The following is a 24,805-nucleotide window of genomic DNA, read 5'->3' on the forward strand; positions in this document are numbered from 1 at the left end:
AAGGGGAGCACTGTACTCAATGATGGGTCAGATAAGGGCTGAGTAGAATGGTACTTTCACTTCTTTGGACCTGGATGTCATACCATTGCTTATGATTTGAACGACATAAAATGCTTTTCTTACTATCTTGGTCCTTCTGCTACCAAGATTCCCAAACACTGGGATGAGAGAGGTAAATTGATGGGGTATCTAGAATGTTTCATATTCTCAGATTTTCCCTCTAACAAGACATCCAATGTCAAAGGGCAGAACAAACAAAAATCCCAACTTGACAAGTGTAAGGTTGCCAAGAGTCAATGGCAGGATGATAATGCTTCCAAACCAAATAAAAATAGTTCCTTTCCTCAAAAACATTGTTCTCCAGGTAAAAAAATGACTATGCCATGTCTCAGGACATCCCATCCCTTTCTCCTGTCCCTCCTCTCCTTTCCCTTTCCCCCAGACTTTTGCTCAACTCAACAGCATGGCCACAATAGTCTCAGACAAGTAGGTGTTGAGAATAATTCAGTGAGTATACTCGTATCAGTGGACAGAAAATCCTTCTCCCTTTTGAGAAATCCCCCACACCTGCCAGACCAGACACATCTGTTTTGTGTGGTGCTCCTTCACACTTTGCAATCGGGGTTATGGAACTAGTTTCTGCACCGCAAAAAGGAAAATGATTTTACACCAGAATCTTTTTGGCACCCAAAAATGAACTGTCATGGGGACCAGGGATAGATTTGTCTTATCTAAATGCATTTCTGAAGTACCTAAATTCAAAATGCTCACCTTGCAGATGGTCCTACCCCTCCATCCGGACCACTGTTTCATGTTGATTTTACATCTGAAGGATGCTTATCATCGCATTTCAATTGTTCCCAACTTCAAGTTGAACCTACAAAAGCCCTGTCTCACACCTGCACAAAAAATTGCCATCCTGCAGAGTATTATAGGCTCATAAAAAAAGTATGGCCTTTCTACTAGCAGACAGAGTTATGAGTGTTTAGAGCACTTTCAGGGATTTCTCTCTTCAAGAAGCTGCCTCTACAAGAGAGTTCCACAAAATTCTAGGTCTTATGGCATCAATGATCCTCATGACACCACTGGCCAGACTCCACATGAGAAAGATTCATTGGTACTTAAAAAATGCTGGACCCAGTAATTGCTTTCCTTGGAGTTCGAGGTACCAGTGCTGGATTTTATGATATGAGACTTAGTGGTGGAGGGATCAGTTGTCTCTCATTCTAGACCTGCCCTTCGCCATCTATACACCAGTTCAATCAGTTCAGATGAACTAGTCAAATTTTGCATGGGGAACAGTGTCCAGGGGAGTTTTAGTGTAAGGCAAATGGGGTCCTTTGGACACTACAAAGTACATGAACATAAAAAAAATGGTAGTAGTGATTCAGACATTAAATTTTCTTCACCACTTAGGGTCTTCAGGTTCCCTTTTATTGGTCACAGTTGACACCACAGTCGAACTACAATTCCCATAGTTTTAACTCCAAAATTTTCAGGAAATCAACTTATTCCAATTCTTTTTTTTACATTTTTCAAGCTGCCACCCCTTCTTTCAGAAAAGAGGTGTTGTCAAGGGTCAACTAGTTCAGGCAGCAAGGATGGTTTCCTTGGAACGTGACTTCAAGGATGAATGTTCATTCTTGAAAAACCTGTTTATTAAACGGGGTTATCCTGGCAAATTAATTGACAAATTGATTTGTGAGGTCTTTATAAAAAGATTAAATGGTTATTTTACACCACTGTTGAATGGTGAACAGAATAATCCTAGGTCTCTAATAGAAAACAATCATTTAGTCTGTCGTGTATCCACAAGGGGAAATGGTATGGTAGAGGATGACATTATTATTGATGAAGTGTCTAACTCAGACTTAGCTAGAATTAATAAATCTTCTGATAAGGATATGGTCAGTCTGAGTTTTATCATCACTTTCTCCATTGATGCTTCCCTTTTAAGATCTGTTATGGCCAAAAATTGGTGTTTTCTTTTGGATGATGCCAATATTAGACACCAAGTGGGTGATTCACCCAGACTAGTGTTCAGAAAAGGATTGAATTTGAAAAACATTATTGAGGGAAATAACATTAGATGTCATTCACCTCATCGTGGTATGTACAAATGCCAGGCCTGTCGGTGGTGTAGATACATACAAGTGGGTAATAAATTTAGTATTAAAGGAAAGAATTATGACATCAAAGACATATTTAACTGTAATACTAAAGGATTGGTATATCTGGCCTTATGTTCAAAATGTCCAGCTTTTTATATGGGTAAAATGGGGAGACCACTTAAAAGCAGGATATATGAGCATATTTATGCCATTAATAAATTGAATTTGAACAACGCGTTAGCCAGGCATATTAACACCTTTACTGACCATGAATTCAGATTTTTGGTGATTGAAAAAAATTATGACAATGTGAGAGGGGGTCCGATTGATCTGAAAATTGAAGAGAGGGAATTAATTTGGCAGCTAAGGCTGAATGCCTTATCTGCCCCAGGATTGAATGACTCAGTTTCTATTAAAAGTATGTTGAAACTGAGGGCATTAACGAGATAATATTTATATTATATATTTATATGGTTTAGATTCTTTATTGATTTTATGTTATATGTATTTAATGTTTTCTATATACTTTTTACGTATTTTTTGAACATTTTATGGGTGTAATTTTTTGTGGTTGGGTACTTTAATTGGAGGCTTGGTCTTGTTCGAAAGGAAATGATGTCATACTGTTTTAATTTCCTTTTATATATATATATATATATATCTTGTTGTATTTTTATTCAACTTTGTCTGATGAAGTTTGCTTAATACAGTAAACAAAAGCGCTAACCTTTATTTTGGATTTCAGTGTGGTTTTTCCTTCATTTGGTGTTTTTTATCGGTACTTAAAAAATGCTGGACCCAGTAATTGCTTCCCTTGGAGTTCCAGGTACCAGTGCTAGAGTTTGTGATATGAGACTTAGTGGTGGAGGGATCAGTTGTCTCTCATTCTAGACCTGCCCTTCTCCATCTATACACCAGTTCAATCAGTTCAGGTGAACTAGTCAAATTTTGCAAGGGGAACAGTGTCCAGGGGAGTTTTAGTGCAAGACAAATGGGGTCCTTTGGACAATACAAAGTATATGAACATAAAAAAATGGTAGTAGTGATTCAGACATTAAATTTTCTTCACCACTTAGGGTCTTCAGGATCCCTTTTATTGGTCACAGTTGACACCACAGTTGTGTTGTACCTGAACAAACACAAAGGTACAAGGTTATACCCTCTTTGTCAGTTGGCTGTGATGGCCTGGGAGCTAGGCTTACATCATTCTCTGTTGCTTTAGGCCTCATGCATCTCATCAAAGCAAACCCTAGTGGCAGATAGACTAAGCAGATCCCAGATAGACCTCAGGAGTGGAAACTCAGGACAGAAGTTTGCCTGGATTTGGTACAGATATGGAGAACACTTTAAATGGTTCTGTTCACGTCCGAGATAGTTGTAAAAATTCTGTTTGAGGCATTCTTGCAGACATGCTTGGAGGACAGAAGAATTATTGTCCCCGTGGACAGGAATGTTCCTTTAAGCATTTCCACCCAATGTACTTCAGAAGATTCAGAAAGAATTACCAAAGATTATTGTGGTGATCTTTTGGCCCAAGCAAAGTTGTTTCTCCTTTTTAATACAATTGGCCACAGAGTTCTTCACCCTCTGGATCTGTTCACATGATGTCAAGGGTGACTGGTGCACCCCAGCTTAGAGCAGTTCTTACTGACAGCCTGGATGATTCTATCTTGACACCTTTCAGGCAGTTGTTCCATGAGGATGTGCAGCAGGTATTGAAGGAGGCAAGAAAACCTGCAAATAGAAGGCTGGTTGGCTTTGGCTATTTGCATTGGTGTTTTGTGGCTGAGAATTGGTTGGTTTCAGGCAATTTTTGTTTCTGATCTTTTTTGGTTCGTCCTGCTTAGCACTACGAGCCTGAATAATTGACTTTCTATGACAGGAGTTAGGCTTCCCCCAATGGGAGGGGCTTATCCAGTCCTCTATCACAGGGAGTCAGAGGAGGGGATTCTAAGCTCTTGAAACTATCAGTGTAGGTTATTGTAGGTCACAGAACCCTTATGTCATTGAGGCAGTGTGAAAGTTGAATAATCTACTGTTACATGTAAGTAGGACTTGGGCAACTGCACTGTGTTGTTAAGATATCTAAACAAATTGTTTATTTTTGCAAAGTATTGTATGTTAGCAAACAACAGAGCACTACGTTTAATGTTTTTGTACTTGAAGATTTGCTCATTTTTCACATATGGCCATCCATCAGACAGGAGCTGTAAATGAAGAATTCTACAAAGACTGTGACTTGAGGATAGGACAAACCATTAATGTGTGGGGAAGGAAAGTGCTGATCTGTGACTATGATGAATATACAAAGGAGCACTACAGAACAAAATATGGAATAGGTATGACAACTTCAGTGTTTTCTTGTGATTATATTCTTTCTTTAATTGTAACATTTATTGCAGTGAAGAATGAATTTCTAGCATCAATATTTGTTTGTTTATTCACTTTTGATAACTGTGTAAGTGAACTGGTCCAGGAACTTTGGCCATGACTTTGGCCACATAGGCAATACAATGTTTTTACACAAAAAGTAGTACTTTTAATACACACTATTAAGTATTCGCAATCCAATTTAACATTAAGGTTGCCATATGGGTAATACAATATTTCCACACATAAAGCAGTATCTTTTAACATGCACAAATAAGTATTGACAATAATCACTGATGTAAAACACAAATATTAATTCATGTGGTGCTGCATAATAAGCTGTAGGTTGCATTACTTTGAATAAAGCAGACAAATGGCATTATGTTACCTAGATTAAAATCCACTTTATACATAGAACATTAAAGCAAAATGTGTAAAAATATGAATGAATGAGACATGCATGTCATTATCTATCAACTGAATGCACGTGGATTATATTAAACATATGAAGACTACTAGACCCACTTATAAGGTATTTGCCAAAAAAATGCATAAAATGAGAAATTACAGCATAGTCTAACAAACATACTATTAAACAAGAGTTAAACAAGGCTGTGTGAGCAGGTCTCTGTAATAAGACTAGTACTAGTAAAGAACTGTTGATACCTCAAAGGAAATATTGAAAAACATTGTAGTCATGTATTTTTACAAATATCTTCTTTATACTGAACATCCTAGAGTAAAATATTGTTAACTTTATATTAATGTATTTTTTTCCTGTGAGTTATCATTGAAAGTTGCCTACTCCTGTTTGAGTGCCAGTCTTGGTGCCTGTGAGTGTGGTTCATAGGTTCATAGGTTCATACTAGGCTATCTGCCCTAGGGCATTTATAAGCCTAGCCAGAGTGTGTTTTTTTTTGCCACCCATTTTAAATTAATTTTGCTATCGCCTTTTTCGAGGTTAGTATACTGTGCCTCTGTCTAACAGTGACACAGAAGTGATACTCGGGGTAAACCTACGCTCTCCCATCCACTCATCAAGATTCCTCTTGAAGAGAGTCAATGAGGGACTCTGCCTAACCTGGACTGGGATTTTATTCCAGAGTGAAGGGAGCCTCTGGGTTATGAATCTGTCCCTCCAGCATGTCCTATTTATTTCAGTGCTGAGGTTCAAGTCTCTCGAGTGCGTAGCACGATGAGATTTGGATTTTCTGAGGTGCGGTATGTCCATTAATTCCGGGTTGGACATGGCTTTATACGTCAGGCACAGATCACCTCTGAGCAGGAGATATGCCACTGAGTAGAGCTGGAGTTTCTTTAACCGGGCAGCATATGGCATCTGTCTGAGTCCTTTGATCCTCTTGGTGAGGTACTTTTGGGGTCTTTCCAGTTGCTGCAGGTGTCTGGTAAGGTACATCCCAAAAGGGGCATTGTACTCAATTATGGACCTGATGAGGGATGAATAAATAGGCACGATGACCTCCCCTGATCTGGATGTGAATCCCTTCATGATTAGGTGGGCTATATAAAATGTTTTTCTAACCACTTTGGCCACGTGGTTGTCAAATGAGAGACTGCTATCAACTTGGGTCCCCAGGTCTCTAATTACTTCTTCTGTACTTAATGGATTACCACCTATGTGGTAATTTGTGGGCACTTTGTTTTTGCCAAAGGGGATGATTATACACTTTTTGGTGTTTAGCTTGAGGCCATGGCTCTGGCACCAGTTGTCTGTTTCTATGAGGCCCTTTTAGAGGATGCTTGTGTTGGCTGGAGAGTCGGTTATGGCGCCCAGTTTGCAGTCATCTGTGAACTTGGTCAGCCACAGTCCTTCCGTGTTGGCCTGTACCTCCGAGAAATATATACCGAACAAGAGAGGTCCCAGGACTGAGCCTTGTGGGACGCCACTTGTAACTGGTTTGGAGTCTGACATGGCTCCAGCAATTCTAACCATGTGGGTTCTGTCCTTGAGCCAGTTTGCAACCCATCTAGTGACATAGGGGTTTATATTTAAGCTGGTGAGCTTATCTATAATGCTCGAGTGGGGTATTGTATCGAAGGCTTTTGCGAGGTCCAGGCAGGCTGTGTGGACCACCTTCCCCTTGTCAATGGCCTTGGTTTGGTGACTGTTTCAAAGAAATTGACCAGGTTTAAGAGGCAGGATCTGCCCTTAACAAAGCCGAACTGGGTAGGATCCAGTGTCTGTAGGTCCCCAATATCTTTATTTATGAGGTCCATGATGATCCTTTCCATAGCTTTGCAGACCAAGCTGGTCAGGCTTATGGGGCGATAGTTTCCAGGATCCGTTGAGGCACCACCTTTGTGGAGAGGGACTACTGTTGCTGTACGCCACTCTTTGGGTACATATCATGTAGTAAGGCTGAGATTGAACAGTAGTTTTATGTTTGGGTTTAGCTCTTCTTGGAGTTCATGTAGGACGCAGCTCGGGACACCGTCTGGTCCCATGGATGCTGTGTTTTTTGCTTTGGAGAGGGCGGCTCTTACCTGAGCATCTGAAATGTCAGGGGGGCAGCACTCTGCTGGGATAGATATTTGCCCTTTTTGTGGGGAGGGGGGGGTTTGCGCTGAACCTGTCAGCTAGGATGTTGGCAATGTCTGTGGGTTCGGTGTATTTTTTGTCATTTTGGACTAATTCTGAGCATATCTGGGAATTCCCACCCAGGTTCCTAACATAACTAAAGAAAGCCTTGTGATTATCCTTATTGTCCTGTGCAATTTTTCTCTCAAAGCTGGCCTTAGACGATTTTATGATTGCCCGTAGTTTTTTGCTAATACTGATCAGAGATGCGTTTCCTTTTTGGGATTTTGCTCTATCATGTAGTAGCTTCCTCCTTCTATTGTATAGTTTGTTTATGGCTAGGGTCCACCAGACAGGACGTCTGCCTTTGGAGGATTGGGTCTTGGTTTTATTTGGGATTGCATGATCCATGCATTCCTGAAGGTGTTCATAGAATGCATTTATAAAGGATTCTGCGGTCTGGGCCGTATTTTCCACAGGCCCGAGGGCTTTGAAGGATTCCACCTCAGTTTTGAGGCTTCATGATGATTCTACTTTAAATTGGGTTGGTACCCCTGACATTTCTGACAGTAATGGAGATTTAGCACTGCCACAGACCCCCCCCCCCAATGTCTCTTTATGTTCATGCTTCCTTTGATATCATACAAATTATGGGAGATTATTATGACTAGTGCTGTACTTCCACTAATTCTCAGGGAGAGATTTGATACTTTAATTTCAATGACATGACTTTGACTATCAGACCTGCTGATAAAGGAGGACCTATAGTATTAATGGATACAGCGGATTATGATGTATTGATGTACCAACTTCTGGATAACCAGACTTTCTATATGAAAATTGACATGACCACAGTTATGGAGAAGGTATTTAAAGTATATGATATGTTAGACTACTTATTGTCGAGTTCTGATATTACTAAAGAACTCTATGACTATTTAAGGATTATTAATCCACTGATACCTATTATACAAGGACTCCCTAAAGTCCATAAATCAGTGGTTAGACCACCCATGAGACCAATTGTGGCAGGTCAAGGATGGATGACGGAGCCCTTTTCCATTTTCATTGAGTTTCATTTAAGGTCACTTGTTGCAGCTAATAACAGTATTCTTAGAGATAGTGAACAGTTTTTACTTGACTTATATACATATGTTACACAACTAGATGATGAAAGTCATTATATATTAGTAACATTAGACGTGGCCAGCTTGTTCACAGTGATCCCAAATGTTGTAGGGATACAATGGTTACATGAATAACTCAGAGCTCACTCTGAATACACTCCTGATAAGATCAATTTGATCATACTTTTTTTAGAGATAGTTTTGACCAATAATTTGTTCTTGTTTGGAGAAAAAGTGTACCTCCAGAAAGATGGCGTAGCTATGGGCACCTCTTGTGCCAATAGCTACGCCAACTTGGTTATGGCACACTGGGAGGAGAATTTTCTTTTTAAGCATCAAGCTTTCCAAAACCATGTAGGCCTATATCGTAGGTTTGTTGATGACCTCTTTTTTATTTGGCTGAGTGATGTCGATACACTTAAAAACTTTATTGATGATATTAATATGTCTACAAATTTTTTGGAGTTTACTCCAAATTATTCATTAGAGGAGATATCGTTTTTAGATGTTAATATCTTGAGACTCAACAATGGGTTACTCAATACCTCCATACACAGGAAGTTATGTCATAGAAACACCATTTTGCATAGAGATAGTATGCATCCGAAATATATTTTTGATAATGTTTTGAAAGGTCAAATTATGAGAGCCTCCAGGCTGAATCCATCCGATGAAGGATATAGAGAGGAGTTAAATAACCTACGTAGGAAGTTCTTACAGCGGGGTTATAATGAAGAGATATTTTTACGAACTACTAATGTGGTTAATGATCTGAGGAATACAATAGCAAAACCCTATTTTTCAGAACATTTGGGGGAATCTTGTGTAGGTTCATCCACAAGCCTGGAACACGTTAGAACACCTATGTTCTTCACAAAGGATGCTGTCTATCTTAAACAAATATTGGATAGGCATTGGGACATTCTTAGCCTAGACAGTAATATAAGTAAGATTGTAGGTCCTAAACCTACTTTGGTATTTAAGAACCAACCTAATCTTAAAAGAATATTGTGTAAACCGAAATATGCTTCTAATAGAGAATGTAAGGGCACATACAACATTAATACAAGACCTTGTGGGAAATGTAACCAATGTACATATATAGATGAGACAACGGATTTTACTCATCCTGTAACGAAACAAGTATATCAGTTTTACACCAACACAAACTGTGATAGTAAAAATATTGTATATATGGCTAGATGTATAGCATGCCAATCATTTTATATTGGCAAAACTAATCGCTCTCTAAAAGAACGCATTAGGGAGCATGTTTATCATATTAGGAAAGGCTCTTTGTTCAATGCCTTATCTAAACACACTATGGAGTTGGGCATTGCACATAAATTCAAGTTTATGGTTATCCAGAAAATTAATACCAGTGTAAGAGGGGGTGATTTAATTAACTACACATTAGAGAATTAAATGAGATGGATCATCAGATGCAGGGCAGATGAATTCCCAGGCCTGAATGATAAAGTACAGGTGAAACCTTTTCTGAAGAAAAAAAGACTTCGAGTACCAAAGTATTAGTTTTCACAATGGTTGCTATAGCTCTATCATCTAAGCCATAGGATAATTTTAGATTATTAGGTTTTTCCATGTAGGTGCATATACATGATATTTGCCTTTAGTTATAAATATCAGGTTATAGGTTTATTTGTTGTTAGGATATATAGATTAGGCCATGGTTTTTAGGATTCAAACTCAGGACACAGTTTTTATGCATTTAATGTATTTATATATTACCATTATATGTTATTTTGTGTAAATAGACTTAGCTGTTAGTGCATGATTGCACAAGTATAGATATGAGTTTTTACTTATGCATACGTACATTCATTTTTGTATGCAGACCCAAGACACATGTTTTTAAATGTATTTTAAATGTATTTATATAATATGATTTTGTATTGTTTGTTATCTGTATGTACGTATATGGACTTAGCCGTTAGTACGTGATTATACAAGTACTGATATGCCAGTCTGTTTATGCTTCTGCACACGCATGTGTATCCTTGTATGCATGTGCTTTTGTTTATGAACAGATCTATTATTATTTTTTATGGACATCTTTTTCCTTTTGGATGTCGTTTATAAGATGTCTTATAGGCTATACCATAGCTTTTTATATGTTAGTGAAGTTTTAATTTGTATAAAGTGAGCGTAGCGCTTTAAGCCTCTTTTTGAATAACCAATAGTAACACACCTCTGTTTATTTAAACTATAGTAATGCAGTGAGTGTAAAAAGTCTGAAGAAGCCTAATCGGTGAAAGCGCTTACTTTCAATAAAGTTCTGCATCTTTTACTGCATCGAGTGGAAAGGAATTGATTTTGTTTCACATTTCCTTATAGAAGTTTGTACAACGAGGTGTACATTTCGTGGATGTCCCTTGGCACATCCGGAACCAGCATACATTTTTGGATTTAGTGCTGTACTTCCACTAATTCTCAGGGAGAGATTTGATACTTTAATTTCAAAGTGCCCAAGACATGTGCTATTCCACTGTTTATTGCCTCTTACAAGGATGTTTAAAATGTGATTCCAGATAATCCTGAAATATTGTTGTATCTGACTAGAAGACTAGAAAGATGCTGCCTCTTCCTTATTGATTATATCAGCGATTACCATATTTGTATGTAGTCTTGCCTTTTAATTTATAACAGCAAATAATAAAATCTGTAGCTATTTTTTTCAGATTTTTTTCTGATGCAGGTAATATATCTTATACTACTAAATGTACCAATATTGCAGATGACTTTTGTATTTTATACTTTGGCTAAGGGAACATTTATTAGAAGACATGCTTGGCTACCTCTCCAGCTTTTTTTCCTAATGATAAAAAAAATCTAGCTTATAAGATTGCCCTCTAGATTCTTAGCTTTTTCTGGTTCTCATTTTGAAATATTTAAGGATGAGAAAAAAGTGATCTGATATTGTTAATCTTTATTCATTCATGATGGATGAGTCTCGGTTCCATCCTCAGAACCGACTCGGCCGATATAACAAGCTTGTGCCAGCCAAAATCTCTCGTCCTAAGCTTACCCATAGTGCCCCTCTCCTCATCCCCTCAGATCTAGTTTGCTGAGTAGAGTTTCAAGACAAGTCAGGCCATCTCTCAATCTAAGTGTTTCTTTTTTTCTATAAATGTTTACAATTTGCCTTTATAATCAGCTATAATCCTTTTATTTCTTAGTTGTTCATTCTTTCCTACCTGTGTGAGTGAAATTTTCTTTCCCTTTTACCTTATATTTGTATTTCGTAGTACCTTGGTACATACCCCTCCCTTGCCCTTACCCTTTGGTATTTCAAGTACCATTGTTGGTATACTCCTTTTACCTTTGGGTATTCTTCTTCTTACCATTGTTGGTAATATATATATATATATATATATATATATATATATATATATATATATATATATATATGGGTCCATATCACTACATCAACAAGTCATAACATCGACATTCAGTACTCCGACACGAAATCACCGACAGATTAAATAACCGAAATCCCACTTCACCGACATTCACAAGTTCGACAACGAAGCAGTCACTAAGTAAATGCCCCTAACCACTGCACAAAACTCCTACACGTACTAAACCGGGTCTACTTCAACACACTACACTACATAGCATACACACTAGCCCTGACCCAAACCCTAACCCTAAGGTCCGACACTATCGCACACTTCACCTACCTGCACCCTAACCCTAACTCACTTACCCACCCCTAGCCCAAGCTCCGACACTAACGCACACTTCACCTACCTGCACCCTAACCCTAACTCACTTACCCACCCCTAGCCCAAGCTCCGACACTATCGCACACTTCACCTACCTGCACCCTAACCCTAACTCACTTACCCACCCCTAGCCCAAGCTCCGACACTAACGCACACTTCACCTACCTGCACCCTAACCCTAACTCACTTACCCACCCCTAGCCCAAGCTCCGACACTAACGCACACTTCACCTACCTGACTGCTTTGTTGTCGAACTTGTGAATGTCGGTGAAGTGGGATTTCGGTTATTTAATCTGTCGGTGATTTCGTGTCGGTGTACTGAATGTCGATGTTATGACTTGTCGATGTAGTCATATGGACCCATATATATATATATATATATATATATATATATATATATATATATATATATATATAATCCCTTTCTTTGTGCGTGTGTCGGTAGCCTATCATGACAGAATATCTCTTCTGCTTTGTCTACTGTTTAATTACTGGTTTTCTTTACTCTTTGTCTACTGTTGACTGGATTTCTTTATGATGGCAGACAAAAAGGGCACTACAGGTTTCAAGCAATGTGATAAATGTGGCAGGAAGATGCCAAACTCTGATGGGCATCTCTCCTGTGTCTGTTGCCTAGGACTATCACATTTATAGATTCATAGGTAGGTACTAGGCTATCTACCCGAGGACATTTATAAGCCTAGCCAGAGTGTGTCGGCTTTCGCCGCTCCATTGATTAATTAACTGATCCTCTGTCAAGCAGAGCCAATGAAGTGATCCCAGGGGTGTATTTTCTGTTACCACCCACACGTCAAGGTTTCTCTTGAAGAGTGTTAGTGAGGGGTTCTGCCTGATGTAATTTAAAATTTTGTTCCAAAGCATGGGGAGTCTCTGTGACAGGAATCTATCCCTCCAGCATGTTCTATTTATTGTTGTGGCGAGGTTTAGCTCACTAGAGAGCGTGGCTCGCAGTGACTTGGATTTCTTTAGGTGGAGCATGTTCATCAATTCTGAGTTGGACATGGCTTTGTAAGTCAGGTAGAGATCACCTCTGAGTAAGCGATATGCCACTGAGTACAGCCGGAGTTTTTTCAGTCGGTCTGCATAGGACGGTTCCCATTCAGAAGCCTGAAACATCATAAGCCTGAAAATCAAAATCCTGAAACCAAAAGCCTGAAAATTCAGAATCCTGAAAACTCAAAATCCTGAAAGCCCAAAATCCTGAAACTCAAAATCCTGAAAACACAAATAATGCTAATATTCCAATACAAAGACACTAATATCTACCAACTGACCCTAACCCTAACCCTAACCCTAAGGTCCGTCACTATCGCACACTCACCTGACCTCTGCCCTAACCCTAACTCACTTAAACCGCCCCTAACCCTAATTTCTGTCACTATTGCATGCATGCCTAACCTGCGCCCTAACCCTAACTCACTTAAACCACCCCTAACCCTAACATAAAACCAACCGCACACTTACCTGAATCCAACGCATGACCTAACACCACAGGGCTAACAATAGCAAAGCCACAATGACATCAGTATGTCTATTTTGTGTTTTCAGGATTTTGAATTTCAGGATTTTGGGCTTTCAGGATTTTGAGTTTTCAGGATTCTGAATTTTCAGGTTTTTGGTTTCAGGATTTTGATTTTCAGGCTTATGATGTTTCAGGCTTCTGAATGGGAACCACATAGGACATATGTTTGAGGCCAGTAATCCTCTTGGTGAGGTACTTTTGTGATCTTTCCAGCTGTTGGAAGTGTCTTGTGAGGTACATCCCAAATGGGGCATTGTACTCTATGATGGGTCTAATGAGTGATGAGTAGAGGGGCACTATAACCTCTTTATTTCTAGATGCGAACCCTTTAGTAATTAGATGGGCCACATAGAAGGATTTCCTAACTACTTTGGCAATATGATTGTCAAAGGAGAGATTACTATCTACCTGGGTTCCCAGATCTCTTATTACCTCTTCTGCATTAAGGGGGCTGCCACGTATGTTGTAATTCGTGGGGTGTTTTGTTTTTCCCAAACGGGATGACTATGCATTTTTTGGCATTTAGCTTGAGGCCATGACTTTGACACCAGGTGTCCGTCTCAGTAAGGCCCTTTTGGAGGATGTCTGTGTCAGCCATAGAGTCAATTATGGCTCCCAGTTTGCAGTCATCGGCGAACTTGGTTAGCCATAGCCCTCCTGTGTTTGCCTGTACTTCTGAGAAGTATATGCCAAACAGTAGGAGTCCCAGGACTGGGCCTTGCAGGACACCACTTGTGACTGGTTTAGAGTCGGACCTGGAGCCTGCTATTTTTACCGTGTGAGTTCTGTCAGTAAGCCAGCTAGTAACCCATCTCATGACGTAGGGGTTTATGTTCAGGCTGGTGAGTTTTTCTGTAATACCCGAGTGAGGAATGGTGTCGAAAACCTTGGCGAGGTCAAGGTAGGCTGTGTGAACCACCTTTTCCTCGTCTATGGCCTTGGTGACTGTCTCAAAGAAGTCAACCAGGTTTAGTAGGCATGATCTGCCCTTAACAAAGCTGAACTAGGTCGGGTCAAGTGTTTGGAGGTTCCCAATGTCTTTGTTAATGAGTTCCATGATGATGCGCTCCATAGCCTTGCAGACCAGGCTAGTCAGGTTTATGGGGCGATAGTTACCAGGGTCAGTTGTGGCCCCTCCTTTGTAGAGAGGAATAACCATTGCTGTGCACCGTTCTATGGGCACGTAGCCTGTTGAGAGGCTGAGGTTGAACAGCATGTTTAGGTGGGGGGGGGGGTTAGTTCATTTTGTAGTTCATGCAAGATGCAGCCTGGGACACCATCTGGCCCCATTGATGCTGTGTTTTTGGCTTTTGAAAGGGCTGTTTTCACCTGTGCGTCTGTGATTTTTGGGACACTACACTTTTCCAGTATTGCTGTGGGCCCTTTTGGAGGTGAGAGGGGGGTGAAGTTTGCACTGAATCTATCTGCCAGGATGTTGGCAATATCAGTAGGTTCAGTATATTTTGTGCTATTTTGCACTAGTTCAGTGCATATCTGCGAGTTGCCACTTAGATTCTTAACATAGCTAAAGAAGGCTTTGTGGTTATCTTTTGAATCCTTGGCTATTTTTCTTTTGAAGTTAGCCTTGGATGATTTCATGAGTGACCTTAGTTTCTTACTGATATTGATCAGGGATGTCTTTCCTTCTTGGGATTTGCTATTTTTCTGAACTAGTTTCCCCCTATTGTATAGCCTGTTTATTGCAGGGGTCCACCAAACTGGTTTCCTTCTCTTAGAGGAGTGAGTCTTGGTTTTGCTAGGGATGGCATGATCCATGCATCCTTGTAGGTGCTTATAGATTGCATTTGTAAAGGTTTCTGCATCTTGGGAAGCGTTATCCTTTAGCGTGGGGGCTGTGAAACTTACCACTTCTCTCTTAAGTAAGGTGAAGTTTGCTTTAGAAAAGTTTTTTTACTGTGGTTTCCTTCATTGGGGGTGGTGGTAGTGTGTGGACATCCAGAGTGATTAGTTTATGGTCTGATCTAACCAGTGACGGGTTGACCTCCAGTATGGAACACCTGTCGCCCATGTTGGTGATGACCAGGTCCAATATGTTTTCACCTGTGGTAGGGGAGTTTACCAGCTGAGCCAGGGCTTTTGAGTTGATGAATTCCAAGAAGCGCTGTGTCTGGGAATTTGTACTCGAGTAGTTTTCCCAGTGAATGGTAGGGTAATTGAAATTGCCCAATATCAGAGTGTTCAGTAGGAACTTCATGTTTTCCAGTGTCTCCAGAAAGGTGGAGTAGTGGTCTTGGGTCATGGAGGGTGATCTGTAGCAGGCCACAATTTGCATTGCAGATTTGCCCAATGTTAGCTGCACATGGATGATCTCGGAGGTATCATGCTGCGCCACTAACCTGGACGTGCAGGTATCCTTGATGAATATGGATACACCCCCTCCTTTTGTGTTTTGGTCCATGTTCTGTGGCCGAAACATGTGGTATGAGTTGTAGCCCGGTAGTGCTGGGGTGCTCTCCGGAGTCTTGAACCAGGTTTCAGTTATTGCACAGATGTCGACGTTCTCCATACTGAGGAGTGCTTCGAGCACGTGCATTTTGAGATTTAAACTCCTGGCATTGAGTAACATAACCCTCAGTTTATTGTTAATTGTGCAGTTTATGGAGGTGGGTTTGACTTTTGAGCCTTGCCTAAAAAAGGCACTATGGGGGCAGCAAGAATCTTGGCCAGTATTCGAAAGCCTAGGGGTGACAGGTGGAGGTTTAACCTCCATGCAAGCTCTGTAAGGGCTTTAGTGCCCACAGCTTAGCTGAGCACAAGAACATATTAATCTTAAAGGGTCTTTTGAAAACCCCATTCTCAAAGGCTTTATCTGAGGTGGAGGTCTCAACATCTCCTAAAAAAGAGATGAAGAAGAGGAGCCAGTCAGTACCATCATCTCCTCATTCTCAGGACTCAAAAACCATTAAGACCCGGCTCATACAAAACCAAAACATGCAAAAATGACTTCAACACCTATCTTAACACAGGAATCTAAAACTCCGCCTGCGGTGCTGTCCTTGAACATGGAACTGACAATGATTACTACTCTCATGGTACCAACCCCTTCCACAGTACCACAGACCCTCTCAGCACTAAAAATAGTTTCTCCATTAAAACCGGTCACTTCTCTCCATCATCACAACCTTCTGGTTTTCCGACCATGGTGCTGAAGGTCGAGACATTAGCCAGGACCCGATATTCTCTGTCAATTGACCCCTTTGTTGGACAGCAGCTAAGTCCATTCCTTGATCAGCCTGAATCTCCTTCAGAGCTCGATGTAGTGAGACTTGTGGATCAGCTCCTAGATGCCAGAGGCATCCCAACTGTATCTAGAAACTCCCATCCACCCAGAGCCGAAGTTTTTTCCTCCACAGACTCCAACATATATTCCTCCTTCAACCTCCCCGCAGGTATTGGAGCCCTCGATGCTGACACCTATCCCGGTGCCAGCTTCTTCAGTTCCATTGGTAGATCTTACAGTGGTTCAGGAACCTGCTCTGTGGACCATGGCTCAGTCGGAGCCGATCCACCCTTGAGACCATGACTGGTCTGTCGGCACTGTGACCCCTAGTATGGTGCCGTCTATGGTTCTTGTTTCTTTGGCAGCTCTGAGTCCTCTTGTGGCTCCTTTCCTGGAGGCGGGCTCATCAGAGCAGTCTGTGACTCCAGTTTTGAGGTTGTCTTTTTTGGTTCCGGGCTCCCATCCCTCTTCGGGTGGGCCTGCCTTTCAGGTTATGGAGAGGGCACTCACCTCAGCAGGCTCACAGTTGGCCCCTTTGGCGCCGGAATGTCACATATACATGCCCTGTGGTTTGCAGCTGACACAGTCCACTACACTGGGACATCGGGCATGGGAGTAGCAAAATACCCTACTGCAGGGCACCCTCTTTTCAGAGTCCTCTTCAGACGTTCCCCCTGAAGAACCACCTTGTAAGAGATCATGCAAGAGGGAGCACATTGATTCCCTGAGGAATCTTTCACCGAAGATAAAGATTACCATGAGGGGAAGGGTCACCCCCGTCAACCCCTGAGGATGTCTCCTTTGGAAACATTCTGTAGATCCTGAAACAGAGGGGGTGACTGGAAGCCAACCAACCCTTCCTGTGAGGAATCTGTATTCTTGTAGGCTTTCTGTGCTCAAGCCTCTACTTCTTGGGTAGCCCCACCTGCAGATGAGTTGGTCAAGCTCATCGTGCAGCATGCCTAGAAGGTCCCTGACACTGTTGAGGCAATCCCCTGGAGACTGGACAAAATACCCTCCCCTCCAGAGGATTAGCCCCATTGGGTCAAAGGCTTGGTGGTGATGGTGGTGGTGGCCACAAGGAAAGAACTCGCAGAGGAGAGTCCTGTTGTCCATCCTCTAAACAGGGAGTCTCGGACAATGGACAGACTAGGATAGCAGGTTTACACTTCAACGACCTTTGCCATATGGTTGTTGAACTATTTGGCACATTTTACCCACCTCCAGAGAGACCTGATCACAGAACTGTCAGGAACCTTAGCAGGAGCAGTGTCTGATGAGGTGTATGACAAAGTTGCTTCACAACTTGCCACCCTGGAATCCATATCTAACTTGTCCACGCAGATGATTCCACATACATCTGAAGGGGCAGCCAGAGCAGCGGGTGCATGCATTGTCATGGGAAGTCATGCCTGGATGCATTTGTGCGACTTTGTGGACCCTATCAAGTCTTCCTTCATCAATGCTCCCATTGATGCTTCCTCTCTCTTTGGTCCAAAGGTTAAAAACATGCTAGTCAGGTGTGAAAAAGACAGCAAGACCCTGTCTGTTGTTGGCGTACATTTTTCCACTCCCCATCAATCCTACTCTAGGAATCAGAGGAGTGGAAAGATGTGGTTCAGGAAATCCCAATGGCCTTTCCATGACACGTGGTGAATTTTTGCCCAGGGGCAGAGGGGGGAACTCATGAGGAAGACAACCCCCCCCGAGGCAAATGGGGCCCACATAACCAGGGGTCCAGAGATTCCTTTTCTGGGAGCCTTACCAGCACTCCCGAAGAGCGGCTCAGTTGCTTGCCTCTGGACAATTGGGGGACGATTCTCTCTGCATCACTTAGCCTGGCATTCCATAACAACAGATTCTTGGGTGCAGATGATAATTACCAAAGTTTACCACATCCCCTTCGATCTTTACCAGATGCTGAAAAGGCAAATCCCTGATGTTCCACCCAGTCAGAGGAATGCAGCAGCACAAGAAGTTTGAAAGCTGCTCCAAAAAAGAGTCATCCAGACAGTCCCACCAGACCAGATAGTATCCGGATTTTACTCATGGTTCTTTTTAATGCCAAAAAAGACAGGGGCCTGGAGGCCAATTTTGGACCTTAGCATCCTAAACAAGTTCATCAGACAGACCAGATTCTGGATGGCTACGGTTCAGTCTATCCTCCCGTTTCTGGAAAAAGATGACTGGATGTGATCAATAGAGTCTCAGGATGCGTATTACCACATAAAAATGGACAAATGCTCCAGAAGATATATCCATGTCTGGCTGGGAACCAGTCACTATCAATTTTGTGCATTGCCCTTTGGTCTCTCCACAGCCTGCAAAATGTTCACCAAATGTATGGCAGTAGTAACAGCTCACTTGAGACTGCAAGAGTTTCAGGTGTTTCCATATCTAGATGACTGGCTCCTTACTGCCTCCACCAAGCATCTACTCCTTCTTGCCTGGCACTACACTGTACAACTAGCATGACTCTTAGGGACCTCTATAAATGAAGAGAAGTCAAAACTAGTACCTAGTCAAAGCCTATAATTCATAGGAGCAACTTTTGGTACAAGGTCTAGCCTGGTCGCTCTTCCTCATCACAGGCTTCAGAGACTAAGATCTCAACTCCAAGTGATACAGTCTCAGGACAAAGTCCCAGCTCATTCAGCCTTTCAACTGCTGGGTTCAATGGCAACAACAATTACTATAGTTCCCCTAGCAATACTCCATATGAGATTACTACAATGGCTTCTAGCATCACAGTGATCCCTATTGACACATGCCATGTCCTACCCAATCCACATAACGAATCAGTGCAAGCAAGATGTGAATTGGATGAAGCCAGAAATGGAATTATGGAGTCATCCCTTCTCGCCGTGTCAGCCCAAGGCCATAGTGACCACGTATGCATCTCTAATGGAGTGGGGGGGGGGCATTTCAAGGGAAAGACAGTACAAGGCACTTGGTCCCCCTTAGAGGCCAATTTGCATATCAATGTCTTACAACCGAGGGTGGTGCTTCTGGAGTTGCAAGCATTCCAATCTGCCCTCCTGTTGGGGACAATTGCTATCCAGTCAGACAACATGTCAATCGTCTGGTATATCAACAAACAGGGGGGGAACCAGATCTTACCCATTGTGTCGGGAAGTCATGAGTGTTTGGCAATGGGCGATAGCCTCCAACTGCTTTCTGGTTGCAACGCTCATTTCTGGGAATTCCAACATGATTGCGGACAAGCTAAGCAGATGCATTCTCCTGCCTCATGAGTGGTCCCTCAATTCCGAAGTAGCAATGGAGATTTTCTGTCGCTGGGGTCAGCCTTGCTCCAATCTATTTGTGTCTCCCACCAACCACAAATGCAGCAGCTACTTTGCGTTAATCCCCCCTCAGGGGGAATCCCTGAGAGATGTTGTAGTACATGATTGACCTCCAGGACTGCTTTATGCCTTCGTTCCTTTTCCTGTGATTCCACAATTTCTAAAGAAAGCACTTCAGTTGAGAAGCAAAGTATTCCTCATTGCACCCTATTGGCCCTGACAAGTATGGTTCCCTTTCCTTTGGCCTCACCTGGTTCACCGACCATGGACTCTGGATCCAACTCAAGGATTACTGTTGCACCATCAAGGGTTGATCCATCCAAACCTGTTAAGCCTCAACCTGACAGCTTAGTACCTCCATTTCCGGTAATTGCCAGACAAAGTAACCTATCTTCCCCTGTACGAAAAATATTTCTGGCTTCCCATAAACCATCCACCAGAAAAAATTATTATAGTAAATAGAACAGATTTGTTTTTGGTCTTGAGAAAAATGACTGGATCCCTTTTCATCTCCGATTAATTCAGTGTTGGAGTATTTATCAACCTTACTCCATTCAGAAGCATCAGCTTCTATGATCCAGGTCCATTTAGCAGCTATCTCAAACTTCCATAATGGTTTTCAAGATTCCTCTTTAATATCTCACTGTCTGTGTAAAACTTTCTTGAAAGGAGTCATACATATAAAACTGCCCTTCAAAGAGCCCATAGAACCTTGGAATTTGATGCTGTTCCTACAAACATTGACTTGTCATCCCTTTGACCTTGCTGCCACTTGCAATATAAAATTCTTGTCTTGGAAGACTATTCTTGGTAGCCATTACCTTGTCAAGACGAATTTCAGAATTAGAGGCCTTGTGCATAAAACGTCCGTACATAGTTTGCCACAAAGAGAGAGTATCTCTTCGGGCTAACCCCTCCTTTCTACCCAAAGTTGTCTCAGAGTTAAATATTAATCAATCCATTGACCTGCCAGTTTCCTTCCCAAATTTTTCTAATAAAGGAGTGGTCCCTCAATTCCAAAGTAGCAATGGAGATTTTCTGTCGCTGGGGTCAGCCTTGCTCCAATCTATTTGTGATTGATAGATACATTTTTGTTTTCATTTATTGAATGTACATAGACAATTATGTTTCTACTTAGACAGGACTAAATCTTTCTGAAAATCTGACCAATTATTCCTGTCTTTTTCAGGATCCAAATTGGGAAAATCTATTTCCAAAGTCACTTTGGCAAAATGGCTGAGAGACTGCATCTCTTTTGTCTATCAACATATCACATTGCCTTTAACAACTAAAATCAAGGTGCATTCAACCAGATCAGTTGCTACTTTGGTGGCATTATATTCCAGAGCTTCTCTGGATGACATTTGCTAAGCAGACACTTGGGCTACCCCTCATACCTTTAACACTCATTACAAATTGGACTTGGTCTCCAGGGGAGAGGATCCTTTGGCTTAATAGTGCTCATGAATATCCTTCCATAGGGCCTCCCAGGATGTAAAGCAGCTAGAGACTCAGTCCCATCCATGATGAATGAATGCAGATTAACAACATCAGATAAAGAAGTTATGTTCTTACCATAATGTTCCATCTGTGTTGTTGATGTTCATTCATTCATGACATCCCACTCTCCTACCCTCTCTGAAAGAATCCTGGAGATTCTGATTTGGTCCTGGTTACATGATAGGGCATTTGCTCAGACAAAGTCTCTGCTTTCTTTTCCTTATGGGCAAACTCAATCAGAGGGGATGAGGAGAGGGGCACTATTGGTAACCTTAGCTTGAGAGTTTTTGCTGGCACAAGCTTGTTTTATCGGTCGAGTCAGTTCTGAGGATGGAACCGAGACCCATCCATTATGAATGAATGAAGATCAACAACACAGATGGAATGTTATGGTAAGAACATAACTTCTTTTTTGTGTTAGAGTTGAATGCTTCCAAATATACTTTTGCTTTTCAGAGCAAGGGTAATAGTAAGACCTGTTTTTTTCCTGTGGTTGATTGCAAACAAAGTTAGTATCCTGAGCAATAGAAGCAGTGTTATAGATTTTACTCCCAAGTCCAGGTTTACCATTTTCAAATATAAGATTAATTTCAAGAAAAGCCAATGCAAATGCTCCTCCCACCATTTTCCCTAATGACTTTTTGTTCTTTTGAGTAGTTCTAAACCCTTTTTTCATCAATGTCTTAGGGAGGAAAGTCACTTTTGTTTGCAGAACATTAGAGATCATAACTTCAGGTAAATGGATGGGAAAAATATTTTGTTTAGGTTATGAAAGTGATTTTTCCAACCCATTGTTCCTTCGATGTAATAGGTATTGACTTCTACTTACAGCATAGCTTTTCTCATGAGTCTTCCATGCCTGCATATTCTGCAACTTTAACCAGATAACCCAATTGCTAAGGTCACCAGCCTCCCTTGTAACTGGTGAAGCAGGTATGGTGGGAGATGAGGGCCAAAGATATATAATGTGGCTGTTCACTCATGAATGATCAGGTATGTTTGCTTGGTTATGGCCCTGTCTATCCCCTAATGTGCTGATGTTACCCCCTTAGGGTGTATATGCAATGAGGCATGGTTATGGGAGCATCCATGAACAAGTCTTAGGATGGAAACATCTCCCAAACACACTCATATGCCTTAACATGGCTACCAATCTGTATCTTGATCTCCACCTGGGATACAGAATGACCAATTCTCCATCAGCACATCATCTGCAACCCTCTGTCTGAGGAAGGGCAAGTAGGAGTGGCCTCATTGCCTCTCCCCTTTCCCTCCCCATTCCAACAGGTGCCTCAGACAGTAAGTAAACTCAGGTAATCTGGGCTGTAGTCAGGGCTTTATCGCTCTATACCATCAGAGTTGTTAGGTAATGAAATACATTATATCATAACTCATACCAGGTGCATTACATATTATTCCTTCAAATTTCTATTTGCTTTGCTCATTACTAACCAATACGTCAATTCAAATATTTTTAATTCTAGATAGAGGGAAGTGGTACTCTTCCAGATTCTTTCTGCCCTACCCAAAAAATAAGTGGCTGGTTTCTAGATTTGTTCCCATATTCCTGACTTAGAAAACAAAACCGTTCAGAATTTTAATTTTTCAGTCTGTGTTGACAGTTCTGCTGCCGAGCACTATGATGGTAGCTTTGTATGTAAACGTTACGTGGACTAAATGAGTTGTTCCAGTTATTGTTTATCTCAAAACCAATTCTTTCTTTTTCCTTCAGCTGTTCCCATTAGGGGTCGCCACAGCAAATCATCTGTTTCCATTTCTTCCTGTCCTCTGCATCTTGCTCTGTCACACCAACCACTTGCATGTCCTCTCTTACCACATCCATAAACCTTATCTTAGGCCTTCCTCTTTTCCTCTTACCTGGCAGCTTCATCCTTAACATCCTTTTCCCAATATACCCAGCATCCCTCCTCAGCACATGTCCAAACCAACGCAATCTTGCCTCTCTGGCTTTGTCTCCAAACCGTCCAACCTGTGCTGACCCTCTAATATACTCATAATATACTTATTCCTAATCCTGTCTATCCTCGTCACACCTAGTGCAAATCTTAACATCTTTAACTCTGCCCCATCCAGCTCTGACTCCTGCCTTTTTGTCAATGGCACTGTCTCCAACCCATATAACATAGCTGGTCTCACTACCCTCTTGTAGACCTTCCCTTTCACTCTTACTGGTACTCGTCTGTCACAAATCTCTCCTGACACTCTTCTCCACCCACTCCATCCAATACATTCATTTATTTATTATTTTTGTTAACTCGGATAGCCTGACTGGGTATAATCCCCTATTCAGAAGAGTTCCAGTGAAAATGCTCCACAGTAAAAATGCAGAGATGTCAAACAGGCTATGAGTAATGTAGAATTAGTAGATATTATACTGTACAGAGATTATATATCATAGAAAGAAAACATCTTGTACTTTCAATATTAAGTTCAATACATAGATGCAAGATGAAAAAATTAACAAAAGATAAACATTATATATACAATATTGACATGCCTTTCATAGCTGGTTGTGAATTAGTTTGATAGCTGTGGTGAAGACAGAAAGGGAGTATAAGGAAGAGATGCCAATAAAGCAAAAAGTTATTACGTCCGTAAAGCCCCACAGTTCTTTTCTTCTAGTTTTACTGTTTCTTCTCCTCTTTAGAGACATAGAGATTCGCCTTCTGAGGATGATAACTAAGATGAGTCTAAATCTGATGTTGACTCTTTGGCATATCCTTGCCAAATTTGTTTCCCTGTAGGTTTTGAATCAGAAGGGAAAGACATCCTTGTCCCTTGATTCTCTCTCTTGAAAGAACTCTCTTTTGGAGACAGAGTTTTAAAAATGATGGAACATTTTCATTGGAAAGGAAAGCGTATGTCAGACATTCAAAAATGAAACCATGATCTTTTGTATATGAGAGTCATTCAGCCTTTTGCTATTCCTCCTGTTTTGGAACTTGAAGAGGACACCTTTGCTACTGCTTCTGTTAATACAAAATCCCAGCCCTCTGCTCCTAAGAAGCCTGACAAATTATGTAAGGTACCTGACTCTCATAGAAGGATATATGAAGGATTGGAGGCAAAAAATAAAATGGGAGTGTTCCTGTCTGATAAGTTGTGTCTGAACATTGGTCTTACTACACATGGTTCATCAGTGGGGTCTTTAAATAGATCTCTTCACTTCCCCTTATAACAGACAACTCATGTTGTCCTTTTCCAGCGTACCATGCCTAGAGGTTTGGAAGAGGGATATCATGTCTTTCTCATGGAAGGGGAAATTATTTTATATCTTTCTTCTCCTCCCTTTGATTCCCAC

General features: G+C 41.3%; 1 protein-coding gene across 1 annotated transcript in view; it reads left to right on the forward strand.

Moving 5' to 3' along the window:
* EFHC2 (EF-hand domain containing 2) overlaps window positions 1–24,805 on the forward strand; it is a 1,536,365-nt gene that overhangs the window by 654,515 nt on the left and 857,045 nt on the right. Inside the window, exon 7 of the mRNA XM_044072376.1 lies at window positions 4,312–4,450. Coding sequence (XP_043928311.1) covers window positions 4,312–4,450 — 139 coding nt within the window. The remainder of the gene's footprint in view (window positions 1–4,311; window positions 4,451–24,805) is intronic.

The sequence above is a fragment of the Protopterus annectens genome, chromosome 5.part0 (assembly GCF_019279795.1).
Source record: "Protopterus annectens isolate FY-2018-M chromosome 5.part0, PAN1.0, whole genome shotgun sequence".
In the NCBI taxonomy this organism is placed as follows: domain Eukaryota; kingdom Metazoa; phylum Chordata; order Ceratodontiformes; family Protopteridae; genus Protopterus; species Protopterus annectens.